At 38.3% G+C, this 20,392-nt stretch overlaps 1 protein-coding gene across 8 annotated transcripts in view; it reads left to right on the forward strand.

Moving 5' to 3' along the window:
- The window catches only part of ZNF236 (zinc finger protein 236), a 93,077-nt gene that overhangs the window by 59,792 nt on the left and 12,893 nt on the right, over positions 1–20,392 (forward strand). For 4 of the 8 annotated variants that reach the window (XM_055799114.1, XM_055799116.1, XM_055799120.1 and 1 more), the window contains exons 23-30: positions 3,266–3,631; positions 5,542–5,687; positions 6,900–7,131; positions 7,570–7,749; positions 9,019–9,171; positions 10,534–10,724; positions 12,419–12,550; positions 18,425–18,622. In XM_055799114.1, coding sequence (XP_055655089.1) covers positions 3,266–3,631; positions 5,542–5,687; positions 6,900–7,131; positions 7,570–7,749; positions 9,019–9,171; positions 10,534–10,724; positions 12,419–12,550; positions 18,425–18,622 — 1,598 coding nt within the window. Of the gene's footprint in view, positions 1–3,265; positions 3,632–5,541; positions 5,688–6,899; positions 7,132–7,569; positions 7,750–9,018; positions 9,172–10,533; positions 10,725–12,418; positions 12,551–16,423; positions 18,396–18,424; positions 18,630–20,392 lie in introns of those variants that run through there. The other 4 variants (XR_008746365.1, XM_055799115.1, XM_055799121.1 and 1 more) reach the window with 4 other exon arrangements.

Consider the following 20,392-nt stretch of genomic DNA (forward strand, 5'->3'; position numbering starts at 1 on the left):
CTTGTGTGTTACACCAAATCCCTGTGTAAATTTAGTAACTTGTCTCAGACAGTAGCAGGTGCTAAGGGTAATGAAAAGAGCAAAGCAGGATTTGATTATGGTCCTCTAGGTTCAAGCAGTCTGCAAGTTCTGGGACTCTGAACTAGAGATTGTATCTTTTTGCTCACTGCCTTTAATGGAATATTTTACATTAGTTTTAGCCAATTGCTTTCTGAACCCAGAAAAACTGGCTGAAAACAAATGGTCCAGTACATCCAGTAGTAATAAGATCATTGATTCAAATCTGGTTTTCAGCATGCCATCTGATGATTTTGTTCCTAAGCCCACTAGTTCTTTTGTTTGAGAAATAGTAAGAAATTTTTCCCCTTTTTCCTTTTTTCAAGCTTTTGCTGATTTTTACAAACGTTTTAATAATACAAAACATAACTTTGTAAATTATTGTTTTCATATCCGTAACAGATTCTTCCAAGCTGTTTTTCATTCTCTCTTTCATGTTATTTATAGTGCAAGTTTGACCAGCTTGAGTCCTCACTCAAGTGCTTAAAGAACTCTCTTGTCGACTTCCAGCCTTGTGAAAATTGTCCATGTAGTCCTACTTTTTGGTTTTAGCCTCAGAACTATTTTTCTTTAATTTATGAAAGGACTCTGCCCTTTCATCCTGTGACAGCAGTGTTTTCTGAGATCCTTTTTCTAAAAAAACTGTAAAACTCCAAAAGTCCAGACACAGTCTTGTTAGTGAAAATCTGGCCTCCTTCAAAGACCTCTGACAGATTTGTGAAGTGTAATTTTCTCTACAAATGCCACATCAACATTCCTGTGTTACAATTAATTTGAAACTATGGGTTTTTTTCCATTCTGCGTTGTAATTGGGACAGCTCGTGTTGGATGATCATGAAGTTTGTGGTGTGTAGCTTCTGCATTTGAGCTTGGATCCCTTTTCAGAGGGCTGTTTTTTAATCTGTGGGCAACACCTACAGCTAGTCATTCGTTGGTTATATGATGAGCCATGCTTATTTAACTGAACAATAAAAAAAACTATTAGTGTGATTGTCTGGAACTTCCCTAACAACAATTGAGTTTGAAAAGCTACTCTGCTCTTCATCTGTAAAAGAAAGTTGCCTGGATAGGAATCTGCCTGACTTTATCTGCAAAAAAACATTGATGCAAAGAATTAGTTTGGGGTTTTACTGGAGCTTCTATTGTATCACCACTTTTCAGACCAGCAGTTGGGCTGGAAGTTTTTCAGAGCTGAACGCTTAGTTTCTGTATCCTGATACAGCATACAGTGGGATAAATGAAGTCACGCATTTTGTTGCTTTTCTAATTTCCTGTATATATGACAGGTCTTGTTAACATTTAACTTGGGTAGCCAGTAGTATGCATAGAAGCGATGACAATTTGGCATTTGCCATTCCTGTATGATTCCTCATCCCGATTCGTGATCATCTTCCCTCCAGGTTTCTCTTGTGGCCACTACCTCCCTGTCCATGGATAGCTTTATGTTCTGGTTCATCCAGAACATATTTTTTTATTATTATTACTATTATTATACAAATTATTTTATATTATTTTATTTTTATTCTTATTATACATTTCTATATATTGTATAATTTTAATATAATTTGTATGTATATAATATATACTATACGTGCATATAATTTTTGTTATAGAAATTATTTTAAAAATAAAATACTATACAAAAAATTATACAAGAAGCCCGAGAGTCACATCATAGTCTGATTGAATATTTTAATGTCCTGTTTAAACAGGACTTCAGATGTTCAGTGTTTTCTTCCCTGCTTATTTTTTATTTTAACTTCCCCCTCTATCTCTCCCTCCTTTCTCCCGATGGTTTTTGGTTTGTTTTTTTTTTAGTGGGAAAGACTGTCCGATGGTTTTCTTTGTGGTACTCTGAATGTGGTAGACAGCTTTGCTTCAGTCCAGATCCCCATTGTCGGACTGGCTCATGTTATTCTTGGGCTTCTCTCTATTATTTGAAACAGAACATTGTAAGAGGTTTACTTAGTTTTGTTGAACAAAAAGTGACAACAATGTTAGGGTTCTGTAATCTTAAATCTGTAATCGGAAACAGGTTGAATTGTAATTCAGGAATTTGATGAGAGACACTTCTGTGTAAATGGAAACTAGAACTCATTAGCAGGAATCATAGGCACACATTGGTTTTATGACTTCTTTACCAACTATAAATGACTAACATCACTGGAATATAATAGTGCGTTCTGATGTGGAAGTTGTCAGCTTTGTTTTGGGGTTGATCTAATGGTTTGCCAGGTAAAAAGGATAGCATAGTCATATTTACTACTTTTTTTTTTTTTAATTATTTTTCTGTCACAGCAATAGAGAAGCCTTGATTTTATTCTTTGGTAAGGCAGCTATGTAAAATACATTGATTTCTTTCCCTTGTTTAGCTAGGAAGGAATATTGTGCTGGAAGACCTGCGAATTTCAGGAGCTCTAGTAGATTTTCAGATGCAGTGGCATCTTTTCTGCCAGATGTTTACATTGTGCTTTTTGTGAATTGTACAATTGTGCATATGGTTAAATGAAATAAACTCCATAGTTAACTGTTGTTATTTGTAGTACTTTAAAAATTCTAGTTGAGACCAAGGATTTTTTTCAAATATTACGGAATCTGAAAGGAGAGAAAAGAAAGAGGACTGTCTAGACCAAATTTTTGGACCTCTAGATTACTTTGAGGTTTTTGATACTCTGTTTTACAATATTATGTCACTTATAAATTTTATTTGTTTTTACTTGTAATCCATTAATACTAGTCAGTATTGAGGTAAAGGCTGAAACAGAAGAATAATGCTGCTGGAATTAAAAAGGAAATTAAAAAAAAAAAAGGGAATTAGTGACTAGGTAAGGAGAAGCCAAATGCTGAAGAGGTCAAGATGAAACTTCTAATTCTGCAATTTTATGAGCTGTGTAGTTGAAACAACTTGATTAGTCAGGAAGGTGAGATGATGTGGAGGACAGAGACATCAATGTGACCAAATTAAGATTCTGCATGAAAGTTTTAACCAGCACATCAAGTTTTAGAAATGTGAGAAAATTAAGACACCCTTCACTGAGATCCTTAATTCTTTAGAAAATCAGCCAAAATTATAAAGAAAAAGTCTAGCTATTTCAGATTTATTCTGTTCGCATTAGTTTAGAATCTGTATTTTTTTGAATTGTTGGTACAATGCTGTTGATTTTTAGAGGTTCTATCACTTACTATTCTGTTTTTGAAACTTTTCCAGGCCAGAAGCTCTTCAGTTGTCATGTATGCAGTAATTCTTTTTCTACAAAAGGGAGTCTAAAAGTCCACATGCGTCTGCATACAGGAGCAAAACCCTTTAAATGTCCACACTGTGATTTACGATTTCGTACTTCAGGGCGCAGAAAAACCCACATACAGTGTCATTATAAACCAGAGACAAAGAAGGTTAGGAAACCTGTCTCCCGTACTTCAGCTGAGGGATTACAACCAGTCAGTCTTCTTAATTCATCCTCTGCAGACCCGAATGTTTTCATCATGAATAACTCTGTTTTGACGAGTCAGTTTGATCAAAATTTACTTCAACAAGGACTTGTGGGCCAGGCTATCCTGCCTGCTTCAGTGTCAGGTAAAAATGGATGACTTTTTGGTGGTGGTGTTGAGATCAAGTACTGAACTTTGCTTTCTATTAGAGTTCAGAAAATTATGCCAAACACTACTTCCAAACAGGTAAGAGTTGTGCTGAATTCATGATTCAATGCACAGTGGTGACATAAATAGAACTGTATTTATTTAAGAATGAAAGGGAAAATACATGCAGTTCACTTAAAAGATCTCTTCAGTTCTGCTGTGGTGTTACGCTGCAGAAAGGAAGAAAATAACAAGTAGCTGGAGTACTTGTGTTCTTTTTGGTAATACTCCGTTGCCTTTCCTTAAAATGAGAGAAGCAAAACAATTATTCTGTAAGCTTTCGAATCCTTAAGATTTATTTTGTATTCAAGCATTAGATTATAGAGCAAAGAAAAGTTTATCTACATTAGTTATTTGCATGAATAATGAAGATTAAGTGATATGCTGTACATGTATAGTTAAAAGTCCAAAATAAAAAGAAAAAAACACACACTCCCAAAAAACAAAAGAAGAAAAATCTTTAGGGATGCAAAAAAACCTACTACTGTAGGCATGTATGTTAAAAAATTAAATGTCTAGGATATGAAGTCTTACTGATTGACAGTGGCTACAGCTGTATTAGAACATTAAATGTGCCATAGACCATTCTTTGACTCCAAGGCCAGCTGGCACAGAATACCCAACAAGCTTCATGCTGCAAGAAAATGACCTTTTGAGGACGATCCTCGCAACTTCTAAATTGCTTTCAGGAATTGTTTGTGTAAGTGCTAGCTGGCCTCTGGTGAAGTTGGAACAGGGACAGTTTTAAGAGCAGAACAGTGTTCAGGTGTCTGAAAATGTTCCCTGGTACTGTTAAATGTACTGCTTAAGTTGTGGGCCTTGGACTGTCTGTCTGTCACTTCTGAAAGTAAGACTTTGATTTTCTGTGCTGCTTTGGCGCTTCTTTCAGTACATATCTGTGATTCTGAAAGTATGCTTACCAATTCACAGTAATGTATCAGTCTCATTAACTGTAGCCTTTCCAGTTTATCTCATTTGACCTAAACTGTTGCCCAAAACCATTGTTCAGAAGATACTAGTAAATTTTGACAGGCACAGTGAAGTGATAAATTCGTGATTAAAAGCTATCTGATGTTTGGTTGGTTTTTTGAGTAAACTCAATGAAAAGGAGTCTTTAGCATGTTTAGATGTCCTAGAAAGAGGCAGGAACCTTCTTAAATTGAGATTAGTGATGCGAATTTTGCTCAGAGCAGGTATTTCTTGGGTGCGTTGTAAAGCAGACTTATACTAAAGGATTTTGTAGAGGGAAAGATAGATAGCTTTAAAACATCAGCCAGAGGAAACTGGTTGGTCAGGAAACTGAGAATGTTTGGAGAAAAAGGTGTGTCAAACACAAGGTGTCTTGGTCTGTTCAACTTTTGACATTAGGAGTTTTCTAAGTTCTGAAGGTTTCAGATTGCATACGCTAATGTACCTTTATTTCCATTCACATGAGTACATAGGATGACCTTTGACACCTCGAACAGTGTTTGTGCTGTACAAAAATGTGGCAGGAGCTTTCATGTTCAGAGTCAGAAGGTACATATCACGTGTGAGTGCTACTTTTATGTAGGCGTGGCACACTCTCCAAGGAAATTTATATCAATTTCTCCAGGTTTCCAAAGCTACTCTGGAGTGGTGGTTCTTTTGTAACATGCTAGCTGATGCTTAAATAATAACAATCTCTAAATTACATAGCATTTATGAAGCTTTAAGATAGGCAATCATCTACTTCAAATTATTTTTCTTGGCATAAATGTGTGTGTGTATAGCTTTTGTATTTGATTATTTTTATAAATTAAATAATCTGAAAGAGGCAGTCAGTAATGATAAAGAAAAACATTATAATATAACTGTTTTCTTTGGTAGCTGGAGGTGACTTAACTGTGTCCTTGACAGATGGTAGCTTGGCCACTCTTGAAGGAATACAGTTACAACTTGCTGCTAATCTGGTTGGACAAAATGTTCAAATTTCTGGAATAGATGCCACCAGTATTAACAACATAACATTACAGGTAGGTTGCTCGGAGTTGCTTGCTTTTAATTTTATAGAGTCACTTTGAGGGCTGAAGGAAGTTTAAGGAGCATACCTAATTCTGGAAGAGTTCCTTTGAGTTGAACAAGGCGTGCTGCAATACCATAATGTATCAGTTGTGCTATGTTAGAAGACTTCTAGAATAGCTGCAGTGGGTTTTTTTCTGGTTTGGTTTCTTTGTTTTTCAGTTTTTTCAGGTTTTTTTCACCCCTCTGGGATTTTGGCAGATTGCTTTAAAATCTTTTTTTTTTTTTTTTTCTTTTAATTACATTTTGTCTTTTCACTTCAAAAGCATTTTAGGCTCCCCCCCACCCCCGAAACAAACCAACTCACCCAAGTTATTGCACGAAAAGTTCTTTTGCTTAGCATAACGCACTTGCATCATTTAGCAAGCTTTTAATATTTAGAATAATGATTTAAATTCCTGTTGAGCTTATAAAATGAATGACAGGAAAAGATGAGGTGATTACATTTAAAAATTTATATTTTAAATTATGTGAAAGAATGATTTTCATGAACTTGGTTGTGTTTGATCAGTTTCACAGAATCATAGCGGTTGGAAGTTGCACTGGAGGTCGCCAGGTGCAACCTCAAGGTCAGGGAAGAGACAGTGTTATATTAGGTTGCTCAGAGTCTCTACTCAAGAAGTTTTCAGTGTAAAACAAAGAAAACTGTATTTTATTTTTGTTTCTCCCAATCTCCGAATATCCCTGAGAGTAAAATGCCTATCTTAAACTATCCAGAACATCTGTTTGACTGTGAATTGGGACCTTAATGAGCCCTAGGAGCAGAAAAAATAGATAATTTCTGATACCAGTTTTCTCTCTGCTCCATGCCTTTTCACTTTCAAAGACCTGAAGGCAGTGGTATGAGTTACATGCAGCAATAAGACAGTACAGACAGTGTGGGTACCCGGTGCCCAGCACGCTTATATGTGACTATGATCACGATTCCCCAAACATTTTGCTGAGGGGAGGGAGGGAAGAAACCACAGGTGAAGCTGTTTACGTAGTGACTTTCAAGACTGGCTATATACAGACACTTGAAAAATAAATCTAAGTTTAAAATGGTTGATTATAAAGTTTACATATTATATAGACTCTGTATGCAATAAATATGAATTCCAGGTCTATGTTAAGAATATTGACTTAACCTGTATTTGTTAAATTCAGATTGAAAACTTGCTTTTCAGATCGATCCAAGTATTCTACAGCAGAGTAATTTACTTGCTCAGCAGCTAACTGGAGATCCCAATATGGCTCCGCAGAATCCTTCCCTCCAGGCAACGGAAAATGCAGTGCCAGCTAATGTGGTTATTCAGCCTATATCAGGCCTGTCGTTGCAGCCCACAGTAACATCATCTGCTAACATGACGATAGGATCCCTATCTGAGCAAGAGTCTGTGCTGACAACCAACGCTAGTGGTAAGCAGCGTCGACAGTTTTATTGTGCTTTGAATTTCTTAGTTATGGTATTACCACAGTGAGAAAATCCCACTACCCTCACTCCTGCTAAATACCTCATTTAATAAAATAAACATACTGGTTTTCGTATGAGCAGCTTCAGCAAGTTTTCCAACTTTGTGTTAACTGGTTTTGAATATAATTTTTTCAGAAGTTGGAGTATATAATGAAAATATTGAAGAATGTTTATAGTCGTTAGCCTACAGAGGAATAAATTGCATACAAAACCAATTTATTCTTAAGATGCTAGAACTTGTACTCTAATCTTGGCTACATTTTTTATAGTAGTTCAGAAAATAATATATTAATTGCTTTAAAAAGTTGCATCTTACTGTTGTGTTGTATTATAAAGAAAGGATCTTAATGGAAATTTTTTTTGTTCTACCCACTTACATTTAGGCGCGCAGGACATCTCTCAAGTCATGACTTCACAGGGTATGGTATCATCTTCAAATGGACAACATGAGATAATGTTGACCATAAATAATTCCAGTTTGAGTCAAGTTCTAGCTCATGCTTCGGGTTCTACTACTACAAGCTCGTCAGGAAGTCCTCAAGAAATCACTCTTACCATATCTGGTTGGTAATTTTAATGATCTTTAATGGTACCAGATCTCCATTTTATAAGGTAGCTATGAAGTAGCATTTGAGGATAATTTCACAGTCCACAGCTTTCCTGTGAGGTGTTTTTTATATTCATCAGCTTTAAAGGATACCTCCAAATCTTTTGAAAACCAAATATATTTGCTTTGAGGACATATGTTAGATTGATTCCTATGTTATTCACAGCCTTGGGTCAACAGATTATCTCTGTGACAAAGCCCATATAACCAGTTCTTATTTCTTTGCTGCACCTCACTTGAAGCAGTGCAACTCCTGGGTAGCACTGGGATGGGAAGAAGCAGGACAGGTATTGGGGATGAGTTTGTTTCATCTAGTTTTCTTTAAATGCCTGTGGACCAATGTTCTAATAGATGTTTTGATCACTCTTTGAGGTGTACTATTCAATCTCTGTAATATGTAGTTAATAGTTTAGGTCTTCCTGAATAAATTTAGACTGACTTTTTTACTATGTCTAAGAGGCTGATCCTATATATACTATACATATCTTTCTATTTCCCCCAAAGACCGTTTGTATTTTGTATCGTGATGTTTCTTTAATAAATTCAGTATAATATTTAGTGCTTTCCTCTTTTCTTTCTTTTTTCTTTCTTTTCCTTTTCTCTTTTTCTGTTCTCTTTTTCCATTTTCTGTAACATTGTTTAGTTATTTTAAATGTCATGACAATGATGTCTGTGTGAAGGTGTCAGGGTCTCCCACCTATGTTTTTCTGCTTGTTAATGGATGTTCACTCATCTAAGAAAAATGGAGTATAGATGTCCAACAACTGAGAGAATGTGCTTTCTGTTTCTGGTTGTTCTATGCTTATTAACCGTTCCACAAAATTATCACCATGTGAAGTTGTGTTTTTACGAAAGAGCACGTTCAATGCACTTCGTTATCCATACAGTGGATTGAAAAAATTACAATTTAACCATTAGCCATTAGGTTGCTAGTTTTTTATAGTTTCATGAAGTTGGTGCCTTGAATCTAGATAAGTAAGATCCATATTTTTCTAATATTAATACAGATATTCTCTACTTGTTAGTATCTAGACATGCATAATCACATCTGTATAAAAAACTTGTCGAACCTCTGCATAAAAATCTGCATCTGTAGAAATTAATTTTGTGGTTTGGTTGTATTTTCTACTTCTGTTATTTTAGGATCACTTGTTTATAGTTCTAAGTACAGTAGCAGAATAACGTTGAGACATTTCCAGTTATAACAGGATTAATTTCTATTCAGGTCAAGATCTTATTCAGCATAATTCTGGAAGCAGCGATCTGAATAGTGGCTTAAGGCTGACAGCGCCAACCATCAACAGTCAGACTACAGGTGCTACATTGACCATAAGCAATGACCAGCTTCTTTCTCAGGGCACTTCACTAAATGCTGCAGGTATGCATACAGTGATTTTCTAATTAAAAATAATAAAAAATAAATATTTAAATTTTAATATAAATTTTTATTTTAAAAATAAATATTAGACCAGGTTAACTTAATACAAAATGGCATAATCTTACACATTGTGATTCTGGAACTACATGGCTTTGTGTGTTTTCTCACTAGGTTTAAATTTTTATGCCAGTTTAAATGAACTTTGCGTAGCAAGAAGAAAAAGAAAACAAAAAGACTTACCTAAAATTAGTACTTTGAGGCAGTTACAGCAATATTGAAGGACAATTTCTATAAATTAGAGGATGAAGAAACCTAACACATTTGCTGCAGACAAATCATAAAATATCCTTCATACCAAATTGCTCTAGTATTCAAATTTTGAGATTTTATGTATATGAGTTTCTACTTATATCTGTTTATATATACATGCAAACATATGTGCATATATATAGTTGGTCATATTTGCAACCTGCTGTGCTGGTTAATAGGTTGCACTTATTGGTTGCAGCAGGTTGTGTTAATACAGACATTACTAACATGTAAGTAATTTTCTTTACTCATATGCATGCTTACATTTTTTTCTACCTTCCTTTTCCTTTGTCCATTGCCTTTCATAGCTTTCTTTAGTTTGCATATACATCAATAAAGCAAATCTGCTTTAATGTCGTACAGGGGGAAGCCTGTCCCAGAATATGCTGTAGGATTTGGAGTTTAAGGCGTGCTTTTGTACAATGAATTAGTAAATGAAGTAGTAAAAACAGACAATTGTATTATACCGTCTCTGTCATCTTCTCAGGTTTATCATAAACTGAAATCAGTGAGGCCTCTAGTCTCATGTTGGAGAATCTATAATATACTATTATGCAGCTGTTACATCAAACTGTTAGGAAATACCTATTAATAATAAACTGGCCTTTTTTGCTATTACGGATTATCAACCACATTGCAAGGATAGGGTGACAGTGCTGGGTTGCAGTTACCAGATTTTTGTTTTACTGCTGTGAGTCAAAGTGTATTTCATTGAGAATTCTGAAAGTGTTAAGACTACAGAAACGTGTAACCTGAAAATTCTTCAAGTGTCTTTTTGGCAGTGGGTCATTTCCCACGCACCATGTTACAAAATTACGGCTTTGCAGTGTGATGTCCATCAAGTTACATTTAAATGTAATATATCCTACTTTTATCGTCTGACAATCTGACAACTTTTGACATGTGATAGCTGTTTAACTGATTTATTTCTTTCCAAAATAGAAAGGACTAGCAAGTGAGAAATAGAAATTAAGTTCAAATAAAATGTTTGCAGCTAAGAGTTCATGTATGTAACAGATTATTTGGTTTTTTACTATTTTGCATATATTCCAGAACTTAATACAACAGGTGGAACAAACCTTCCTTCAACAACACCCATATCTCAGTCTACAGTTTCTGCCCAGAATTTGGTAATGTCTTCATCAGGAGTTGGAGGAGATGGTAGTGTCACCTTGACTCTTGCTGACACTCAGGGAATGTTGTCTGGTGGTCTTGATGCAGTTACACTTAATATCACTTCACAGGTAAGAAATGCTTTTCTGAACTGATGAATAAACTAATGTTACTGTCTTACAGAGCAGGAACTAGAGATTTTGCTTAGGAAATATTCTTGTCCTGTAAATACCTAGTAATTGAAAATTCAGTTAACTTTCCTTCTTTCTGCCAGCATTGTGTGCATACTGGCATGTAGAAACATAAACTATTGAAACAGAAATATGGGTAAATTTTGCAGGATTTTGGGGTTTTTTTGCAATGAATAGATCTGTTCTGCTGTTTCAAATGTTTGAGATCAGTTTTTAGTGACAAACTGTACTTCTTCATCACTATTCAGTAGTACAGCTTAGTGTTCCTAAACTTTTGTTTACTATGATTAATTTTTCTGTTCCTCCTTGTGAACATAAAGAGTTGAAGAGCAGTTGCAACAACTCCTTTCACAGCAAATAACAGGATAGAATCTATATTAAATTGGCAGTTTTTAACAATAGGTAGTGTTATAAGAAATTTTATAATAGCAGCGCTGTATGGACTATCATCTTCCCAGTAGCTTTAGCATTAGTTTCATTTTTATTGTAATATAAGATTTTTGTGGTGTCATCAAGAGCCAAAGACATGTTTACAAGTGGAATGTATAGAGTGGGGAGGAAAAAAAAAAATATTAAAAGACTAGAAAGTGAAAATTTAGGGTCATCGTGTGATTGGTATTTCAGTGTAGATTTTACCTGTGAAAACTTGAGCTATTCTACTTTCTTGGCTTAACTAGGTTTAAGTTGTTTTTTACTTACCTTCTGATCTGAATTACGGAATGTGTAAATGCATATAAATGAAAGAGTACTATTTATCTAGCGTATGGTGTGATTAAACCTGGTGAGGCAAAGTCTGTAAGGATGCTTATACGCTTTCCTCTGCAGTTTTGCTCCTGGTAGGGTAGGAAGTGTCTTAAATAGTTCTTGTGACACAGTTGTGATTTCTGGCATCACAGAGTAACAAAGCAACGTGATTTCATTTCAGATGTAATAAATCAAGCAATTACATTTGGCAGTGTTGATGTTTATTAATAAAGATGCTATGTCTGATATTAAGGCAGGCATAAATAAAAATGAAACATTGTTTTGGGCGCTATGTGAACACAGTCTGTGTTGCAGGAATAGTGATGAACAGACATGTAGTATGTAAGGGCACTGCATTTCCTGGGGAAACCAAAAAGTCTTTAACAGTAATGTAGAAATAGTAGCAGTATGATTTTAGTAATTGTCTATCTTTAATGAATTTGTACCTTGATTTGATGTAGTTTGGAAGTAGGTTTAACCAACGAGATTTTTAAAAAAGGAAAATACTGTGGAAAGACCATGCAGGAAAGCAGAATATAGGTGTTAAAGAAAGTGTCGGCTGAAGAGACAAGGACAAGGGAAATCTGAAACATTTAGCAGTTGATGCAAGGCTGTGAAAAATAATCAAAACTGAATCTCTACTCTTACAGACTTCTAGGTGTTGTTACCCTTAAATTGTTAGACTTAAAATGGAAGGAAAAAAAGGAGAGGAAATTAACATTTGTTCAGATAGGATTCTGGAGTGGTCTTTTTCAAGGAAAAAAAAAAGTAGTTTTGAGGTGTAAAAATAATATATGTAACTACAGTTAGCTGTTTAAATGTAGTTATTCTGCCCGTGTTTTTTTTTGGTTTTTTTTTTTTTTTTTTTGTCCTTTCCCCTCTTTTGACAGGGTCAGCAGTTCCCTGCTATACTCACAGATTCCAGTCTTGCTAGCCAAAGTGGGTCAGGCTCACAGCAAGTCATACTGGTGAGCCATACACCCCATTCAGCATCTGCAAACTCTGACGAAATAACGTATCAGGTAGATACAATATATTTCTTTATCTTTTGTGGGTAATTTAATAAAAATATGGGACTGATTTCTCTATATCCTGAAGCAGGAAGGCTGATGTCCTTCCCAAATAAAGAGTATTGGGAAGAGGTTCGTTGTGACTTCCTAGTCACCCAGATTCCATTTTAAGTTTTGATTTAAAACCATTTTTTTGTATACAAAACAGAAGTGCAATTAATAATGTGTTTCTTCCTACAAATTACATAACCATTGTTTCAACACAGACTGCTCCAAAAATTTCCAAATAAGTTTGTAGTTAGATAATAAAAATAGACAAAGTTGAGACCTGTGTAAAAAAAAAAAAAAATAGCACCTATTGCTACACCTTTTCCATTCTCTTTTTATAATCAAACTGCTTTAATGGTGGTGCCATGTAAAGCCTTTTCAACTTCTTTTGTATTTGAATTTCAATAGAAACTTTTACATATGTAATACAGTATTAATGTTGGAAAAAGTAGTTCAGACTTCTCTTGTTGAAGGCAAATCGAATGTTTTCAACCAACCTGGTAATGCAAGTTCTAACATCGGAAAAATGGGTGAGGCAGATGGTGACCCACAACAAAGTGAAGAAGTGATGGACTGGACGGGCAAGCAAAGGGCAAGGTGTGGACAAGTTGTGGCTGATACGGGCACAAGAAACTTCAAAAATAAGGAGGACTGAAGGGAGGGGGCCCACCTCCGCTGCATGTGGGTTAATAAAGGTGCTGAGATGACAGCATAATAGAGGAAACTTCTTGGAAAACTTTTCACAACTGGGTGTCTCTGAAGTGCTGGTACACTGTTGCATGCAGCATGGGGAACAAACAGAGGAATTAGAGGTCTGCATGCAGTTGCAGTGCTGCGATCTCACAGGAATCAGAGAGAGAAGGTGCTACAGCTCACACAACTGAAGTGCTGCCATTGCTTGATTCATGATCTTTAGGAAGGACAAATTGGCAAGACAGCAGTGGGAATTGTGGAGCTCTGCTTGGGTGGTGAGCCAACTGAGACCTTATGGGTAAGGATTAGCCAGCTGACCAGTGTGGGTGACGCTGTCATGAATACTAGCCATCTGCTACAGATTGCCTAATCAGGAATAGTAGGTGATGAGGATTTTATCTTCGTCTTGGGCAACCTGCCCTAGCTGACCCTTCTTGAGTAGAAGAGCTGGACTAGGTGATCTCAAGAGGTCCTTTCCAACCTAAACGAATCTGTGATTTCCAGTCCAAGGTTCATGTGGGTTCCTTCAACCTGCCGAAGATCTGCTGGAAGGGCAACAAGCAGGGCACAAGGAATCTGGGCAATTGATCATACCTTCCTGACACAGATGACTGAGAAGCCAGCAAGCAAAGGTGTTCTTTTGGGCCTGATAATTGCAGACAAGGAAGAACTGATTGGGACTGTGAAGGTCAGGGACGTACTTCGTTGCAGTGACCATGAGATTGTGGAGCTCCGGATCCAGGGGGAAGGAAGTAAGGCAAATAGCAGGGTCACAACCCTGGGCATCAGGAGAGCAGACTTGAGCCTGTGCAGGGACCGGTTTGTGTCGTGGGTTGGCCCTGGCTGGATGCCAGGTGTCCACCAAAGCTGCTTTATTACTTGCCCTCCTCAGCAGGGCCAGGGAGAGAAAACACAACACAAAAAGCTTGTGGGTAGAGATAAGGACAGGGAGAGATTATTCACCAATTAGTCACAGGCAAAACAAACTCTACTTGGGAAAATTAACTTATTAATCAGAGTAGGATAATGAAAAGTAAAAACTAAATCTTAAAAACACCTTCCCCCCCACCCCTCCCTTCTTTCTGGGCTTAACTTTACTCCCAATTTCTCTACCTCCTCCTTGCCAGCGGTGCAGGGAGGGAATGGGGGTTGAGCTCAGTGCATCACACATTGTCTGTCTCTGCCACTTCTTACTCCTCAGGGGAAGGACTCCTCACACTGTTCCCCTGCTCCAGCGTGGGGTCCCTCCCACGGGACACAGTCCTCCATGAACTTCTCCAACGTGAGTCCTTCCCATGGGCTGCAGTTCTTCACAAACTGCTCCAGCGTGGGTCCCTCCCACAGGGTGCAGCTCTTCAGGAACAGACTGCTCCAGGATGGGTTCCCCATGGGGTCACAGGTCCTGCCAGCAAACCTGCTGCAGCCTGGGCTCCTCTCTCCATGGGGTCCATAGCTCCTTCCAGGCCCCTGCTCCAGCATGGCCTTCCCAGGGGGTCACAGCCTCTTTCAGGCATCCCCCTGCTCTTGTGTGGGGTCCTCCAGGGACTGCAGGTGATATCTCCTCCACTGTGACCCCCATGGGCTGCAGGGGGACAGCCTGCCTCACCATGGCCTTCACCAGGGGCTGCAGGGGAATCTCTGGGAATCTGCAGGGGAGCACCTCTTCCTCCTCCTTCTGCACTGATGTTGGCGTCTGCAGAGTTGTTGCTGTCACATATTCTCACTCCTGTCTTGCACTGCCGTTGCTATTGCACAGTAATTTTTTCTCCTTAAATACACTATCCCAGAGGTGCTACCATGTTGACGATGGCCTTGGCCTTAGCCAGTGGCAGGTCTGTCTTGGAGCTGGCTGGCATAGCTCTGTTGGACTTTGGGGAACCTTCCAGCATCTTCTCACAGAAGCCACCCTTGTAGCCCTCCCTCTACCAAAATCTTGCCATGCAAACACAATACAGCTTGGAATAATCATATGGCAAGCAGACCTGGAGAGGAGGAGGACCAGGAGAGCTGGTTGATTTTAAGTGTTGTCCTCAAAGCTCAAAAATCATCAGTTCCAGCGTATAGGAAGTCAAAGGTGACAGGAGGCCAACATGGAGGAACAAGAAGCCCCTGACAAAATTCAGACAAAAAAGAACACATAAGTGGAAGCAGAATCAGGTGACCTTGAAGGAGTACAGAGACACCATTCAAGGAGATAGGGGTGAGTTTGGGAAAGCCTGGGCTGAAGTGGAGTTGAATCTGAAAGGGACATAAAATGTAACGACAGCCTTTTACAGGTATATCAGCAGCAAAGGGAAGATGAATTGGCCTACTACTGATTGGTTCAGGGGATCTGATGACAGAAGATTTGGAAAAGGCTGATGTTCTGAGTCTCTTTTAGCTTAATTTTTACTGATAAGATTTGTCTTCTGCAATCCCGAAACAATTCTGAGTTTGTTTTGCCTGTGACTGAAATGATCAGTGGTAAAGGGTGGAGCATTGAATACGTACCCTCAATAGAGGAGGGTCATACACAAATCCATTGGTGATGGGTTACACTCGTGAGTGCTGAGGGAGCTGGTTGCTGATGTCATGAGACCACTGTCTAGTATCTTTGAAAGGTCATGGAATTCCGGAGAGGTTCCTGAGGACTGGGAGAAAGCAAACTCCTCCCTTCAACAAAGGCAGGGTGGAGGCTCTGGGGAAGTGCAAGTCGGTGACCCTCAGCTCAGTCACTGGGAGAGTGATAGAGCAAATAATTCTGGAAAGCATTTCCAAAACACAAGAAGATGATTAGGAATAGTCAGCAGGGATTTCTGGAGGGAAAACCAAGCCTAACCGACCTGAAAGCCTTCCATAGTGAGATGACTGGCTTGGTGGATGAGGGTAACTGGATGTGTACTTGACTCTAGTAAGGTTTTTGACATTGTCTTCCATAACTTCCTCATAGACAAGCTGATGAAGTACGGGCTAGCTAAATGGAACAGTGTGGTGGCTTGAAAACTAGCTGAACTGCTGCTCTCAAAAGGGTTGTGATCTGTAGAACCAAGTCTGTCTCAAGGCCAGTTATTAGTGGTGTTCCCGCAGGCTCAAATACTGGGGCTAGTACTGCTCATTAATGTTCTTCATTAGCGAGGTGCATGATAGAGGAGTGATGTTTTGCAGGTTTACAGGTAATAGAAAACTGGAATGAGTCATTAACAGACTGAATGGATTGGCTGCCATGCAGAGGGACCTCTTCAGGCTGGAGAGCTGAACCAACAGGAACCTCATCAAGGATCAGCAAATGGGAGTGCAAAGTCCTGACCCTGGAGGACAACCCCATGCACTAGTATGAACTGAGGGCAGCAGGAAAGAAACTTTCCAAAGAAGGACCAGGGGGTACTGGTGGACAGGTAGTTGACCATGAGCCAGCAGTGCGGCAAAGGAGGCCAGCACCATCCTGAGATGCATTAAGAAGAGTGTTGCCGGCTGGTCAAGAGGGTTGATCCTCTCCTCTTCTCAGTAAGAACACATCATGTGGAATGCTGTGTCTGGTCCCAGGCCCCCTGGTATGAGAGATACGGGTATACAGGACTGAGTGCAGTGGAGGTCTACAAAGTTGATTATGGGATTGGAGTATCCAACATAGGAGGAGCGGCTGAGGGAGCTGGGACTCTTTGGCGTGGAAGAGAGCAGGCTCTGGGTTGGGGGTTCTTAACAATGTGCATAAATACCTGATGGAAAGGAGTAAAGCAGATAGAGCCAGGCTATTCTCAGCAATACTCAGTGAAAGGACAGGAGGCAATGGGCACAAATTAAAATAATTCCGTCAGAGCACAAAGAAACCCTGTTTTGTCATGAGGGTGGTTGAACCCTGGAAAAGGTTGTCTAGAGAGGTTGTAGTGTCTCCATCCTTGATAACATTCAAAACATGTCTGGACACGGCTGTAGGGACGTTGGGTTAGACAATCCCAAGCCATCCCTTCCAACTTCAACTATTCTGTGTTTCTAATAACATCTTGTGCGTACGATTTTTACATTTGTATATGCTTATGAGTGTGAGTTCTTAACAATTTTAGTGTTCAAATACGCTGAAGACGGATGTTTTAAAACTTGAACATACTTTCTTACTCTTCTGGAGTTAATAATAGCTTTTTGTGTCTTTCAGTATATAAGCTTTCATAAATCAGGGTGCCATTTCATAAGGCTTATTATAATGTCACTTGTGAAGTATGACTGTCTGAGTAGCACTATTATAATAACTCAAAATGTAATCTAATGTTAAACTAGTTTTCTGTCATTCCCTGTAATGTGCATTGTATTTAATCACTGTGACTACATTGATTGACTTTTCAATGTTTCATCTTTTTCCTGAGAGTTTCCAGCTAGCTGGAAACACACACACACACATCCACTCACAGGACTTCTTGTCATTTCTTCCATGTTTTATATAGCATCTTTGCTTTCTAGCATGGATAATATCCTACTAGGTTCTGTATCTCTTCAAGTTTAGTTCATCCTGAATAATTCATTGAGAGTACTACTGCTTTTATCTTTTCTTCATCTTCATTTTGCTTTCTGTAAGTTACTGTATTTAAGCTTCTTATCTACCTATAAAGTTGAAAGCATTTTGTGTTATTTTATTTGAATAGAACAAATCAAAAATGCAGCACAACCTCATCCAAATTTATCAGCTTTTCATTGTGTTTCAGTACTTCTGTAAGTTTGTTTTGGTAGCTCAGAGCTTTACTTCCTTAAGAAAATCAGAGTACCTAATGAAGAAATTAAACAGATAGTTGGTATTCTTCCCCTGTAAAATCAGAGAGACTTTCTTTTTTGTCTGAAGTGTTTTTGGCTTTGAATTTTGTTTGGCTGAGGAATGTGAGACGCTCAGGAATATAAAACTGAATATAGGACAATACTGATACAAACACATTCTGTTTATAACACGTAAATTAATTTGGTCATAGTTATTGTAGTCTTTCTGTGTTCTTAAAATCCATGAGTCATTCTGAAGAGCAATGAAATACAAGTTCGTATTTAGATACAACTTCTTTTGTATAGCTAAGTTGCTTGCAAGTGCTGTCCAAAAATAGGTCACGTTGAGGTAGATTTTGAAAAATAAACCACTGCTGTGCATGTGCCTATGAAATTATTTGATAGTGTTTTTGTAAATTGTTGTAGGTGACAGAGGTTTCTCCTAATGTGACAAAAAGCAGTCAAGTGGAAAAAGAAGGTCGTGTCCACCAGTGTTTTGAGTGTAGTCAGACCTTTTCTTCAGCCACCATGTTGATGCACCATAGTAAAGAGGTTCATGGCAAGGAAAGAATACATGTTTGCCATGTCTGCAATAAAGCTTTTAAGCGGGCAACGCATCTCAAGGTATTTGGTAATAACAGTTGATTGTTCTGTTAACTCCTCTGTTAACTCCTTCATTTGTTTTGGACTTTTTGCGATATTACTGAAAGGTACTACTAATTGCTTTACCTTTCCTTTCCTTTTTCAGTGTGGGACATGCATCTGAGAGAGAGAGTCTAAGTGATAATGTATACACAGATAGAGAGCTCTTTCCTAAAGCATGGAGAGGATTTTAATGCATATATTGACTACAGAATGAAAAATGTGAATTCCTGTTGTGCAAATAATAGTGCCAGAAAAAGATTTCCCTTACTTTATTTGTTTATATGTGTCACTGCTAATCTCGATTTCCAGATAAGCTTTTGGAGTCATAGGAAGCTATTTGCTTTGCACTGTGTCATTTGATTTTCTTGGATGCTTTGTCTTGTTAGCTTGTCATCTGCAGAGGAAGCATTTGTTTTAAAATATCCTTATACTACTGCTTTTGTCTAGTGGCATTTTCTATGTAGCTTTCTCTAGATTATGAACAACCTGTTACTTCCAGGTCTCTGGTGTGTTTAAGTTCTAATTATAGAATGTTCGTCTTAGGAATACTGGGCTATACTAGATGAGTGGTATGTCCAGGCCAGCATTCCTATCTCAGAGAGATACTAAAAGGCAGTGATTTGAAGAAGTGCTTTATGAAAAGAGCAAACATATAACTTGCCCAGAATTTTGCCAGCTTCCCAGAATTTATAGCAGGAAGTTTCTGGAGCCAAAACCAATGTCTTTATATTAAATAGATCCTAGGAGAACTTTTCTTTCACTTTAGTATCATGTTTTAAGGAAATATATCCTGTCTGTGAAGTTTACTCCCATGGGAGTGATCATGTGTGTCAGCCAGACTATTGGTCCTTGGGGAAACTCTCATAAAATGTGGTGGTGTGAGACTCAGTCTCTGGTTTAGGAGATGTCTTCCAGAAAAGAAAAAAAAATACAGTATTGAGACTTGTTTTCCTTAAGTAATGATAAAAAAGCCACAAATGCCAGTCTCTCTTCAGTTTATTTTCCTAGAACTGGCTGGTGTTACATTTTTTTCATAATTAAATCTTGGCTTCGGTTATATACTGGGCCCAAATTAAAGATATGATGAGGTAACTTCTTACCCTGGCATGGCTTTCAGATTATTACCCGTTGTTGCTTTTTCACACAGGCAGCAGTGAAGTTGCAATAAGAAGTGCAAGGGCAACCTAAAGAGACTTCAGGACCTTGGGATGACTGGTTAAGGAATCAAGAGCACAAGTAGTGTTCTCTATCCTCCCAGTTGCAGGGAATGATGAGGCAAGAAACAGGAAGAGCCAGGAGATCATAACTGTCTCTGAGATTGGTGTCACCAGCAACATTGTGGGGTTTTTGATCACAGGTTAGTCTACGAGAAACCAGGCCTGCTAGCAACAGATGGGTTACACCTGTCTCAAAGTGGGAAAAGGATCTTTGCACAAGGAGTTAGCGGAGCTCATTGAAAGAGCTTTAAACTAGATTTGAAGGGGGAAAAGGATAAACCCACACTTACTAGAGATATGCCTGAGGGCAGCATGCCGATGTTTGAGGGCTGGTGTGCTAGTGAGGTCCTTCGGTGTTCTCCATATGTGCTGAGTACACTGGAGCACATTTCAAATGTCCCTATACTAATGTGTGCAGCTCCCTAGCCGTCTCAGGGGAGGTAGAAGATGGAGATCCATGTGGCAGCAAGGACACAAGGGTTGTTGATGTGTCCAAAACCATGGAAGCACCTCTGTACCATCATATAGGAAT

The sequence above is a fragment of the Falco peregrinus genome, chromosome 3, assembly GCF_023634155.1.
Source record: "Falco peregrinus isolate bFalPer1 chromosome 3, bFalPer1.pri, whole genome shotgun sequence".
Classification (NCBI taxonomy): domain Eukaryota; kingdom Metazoa; phylum Chordata; class Aves; order Falconiformes; family Falconidae; genus Falco; species Falco peregrinus.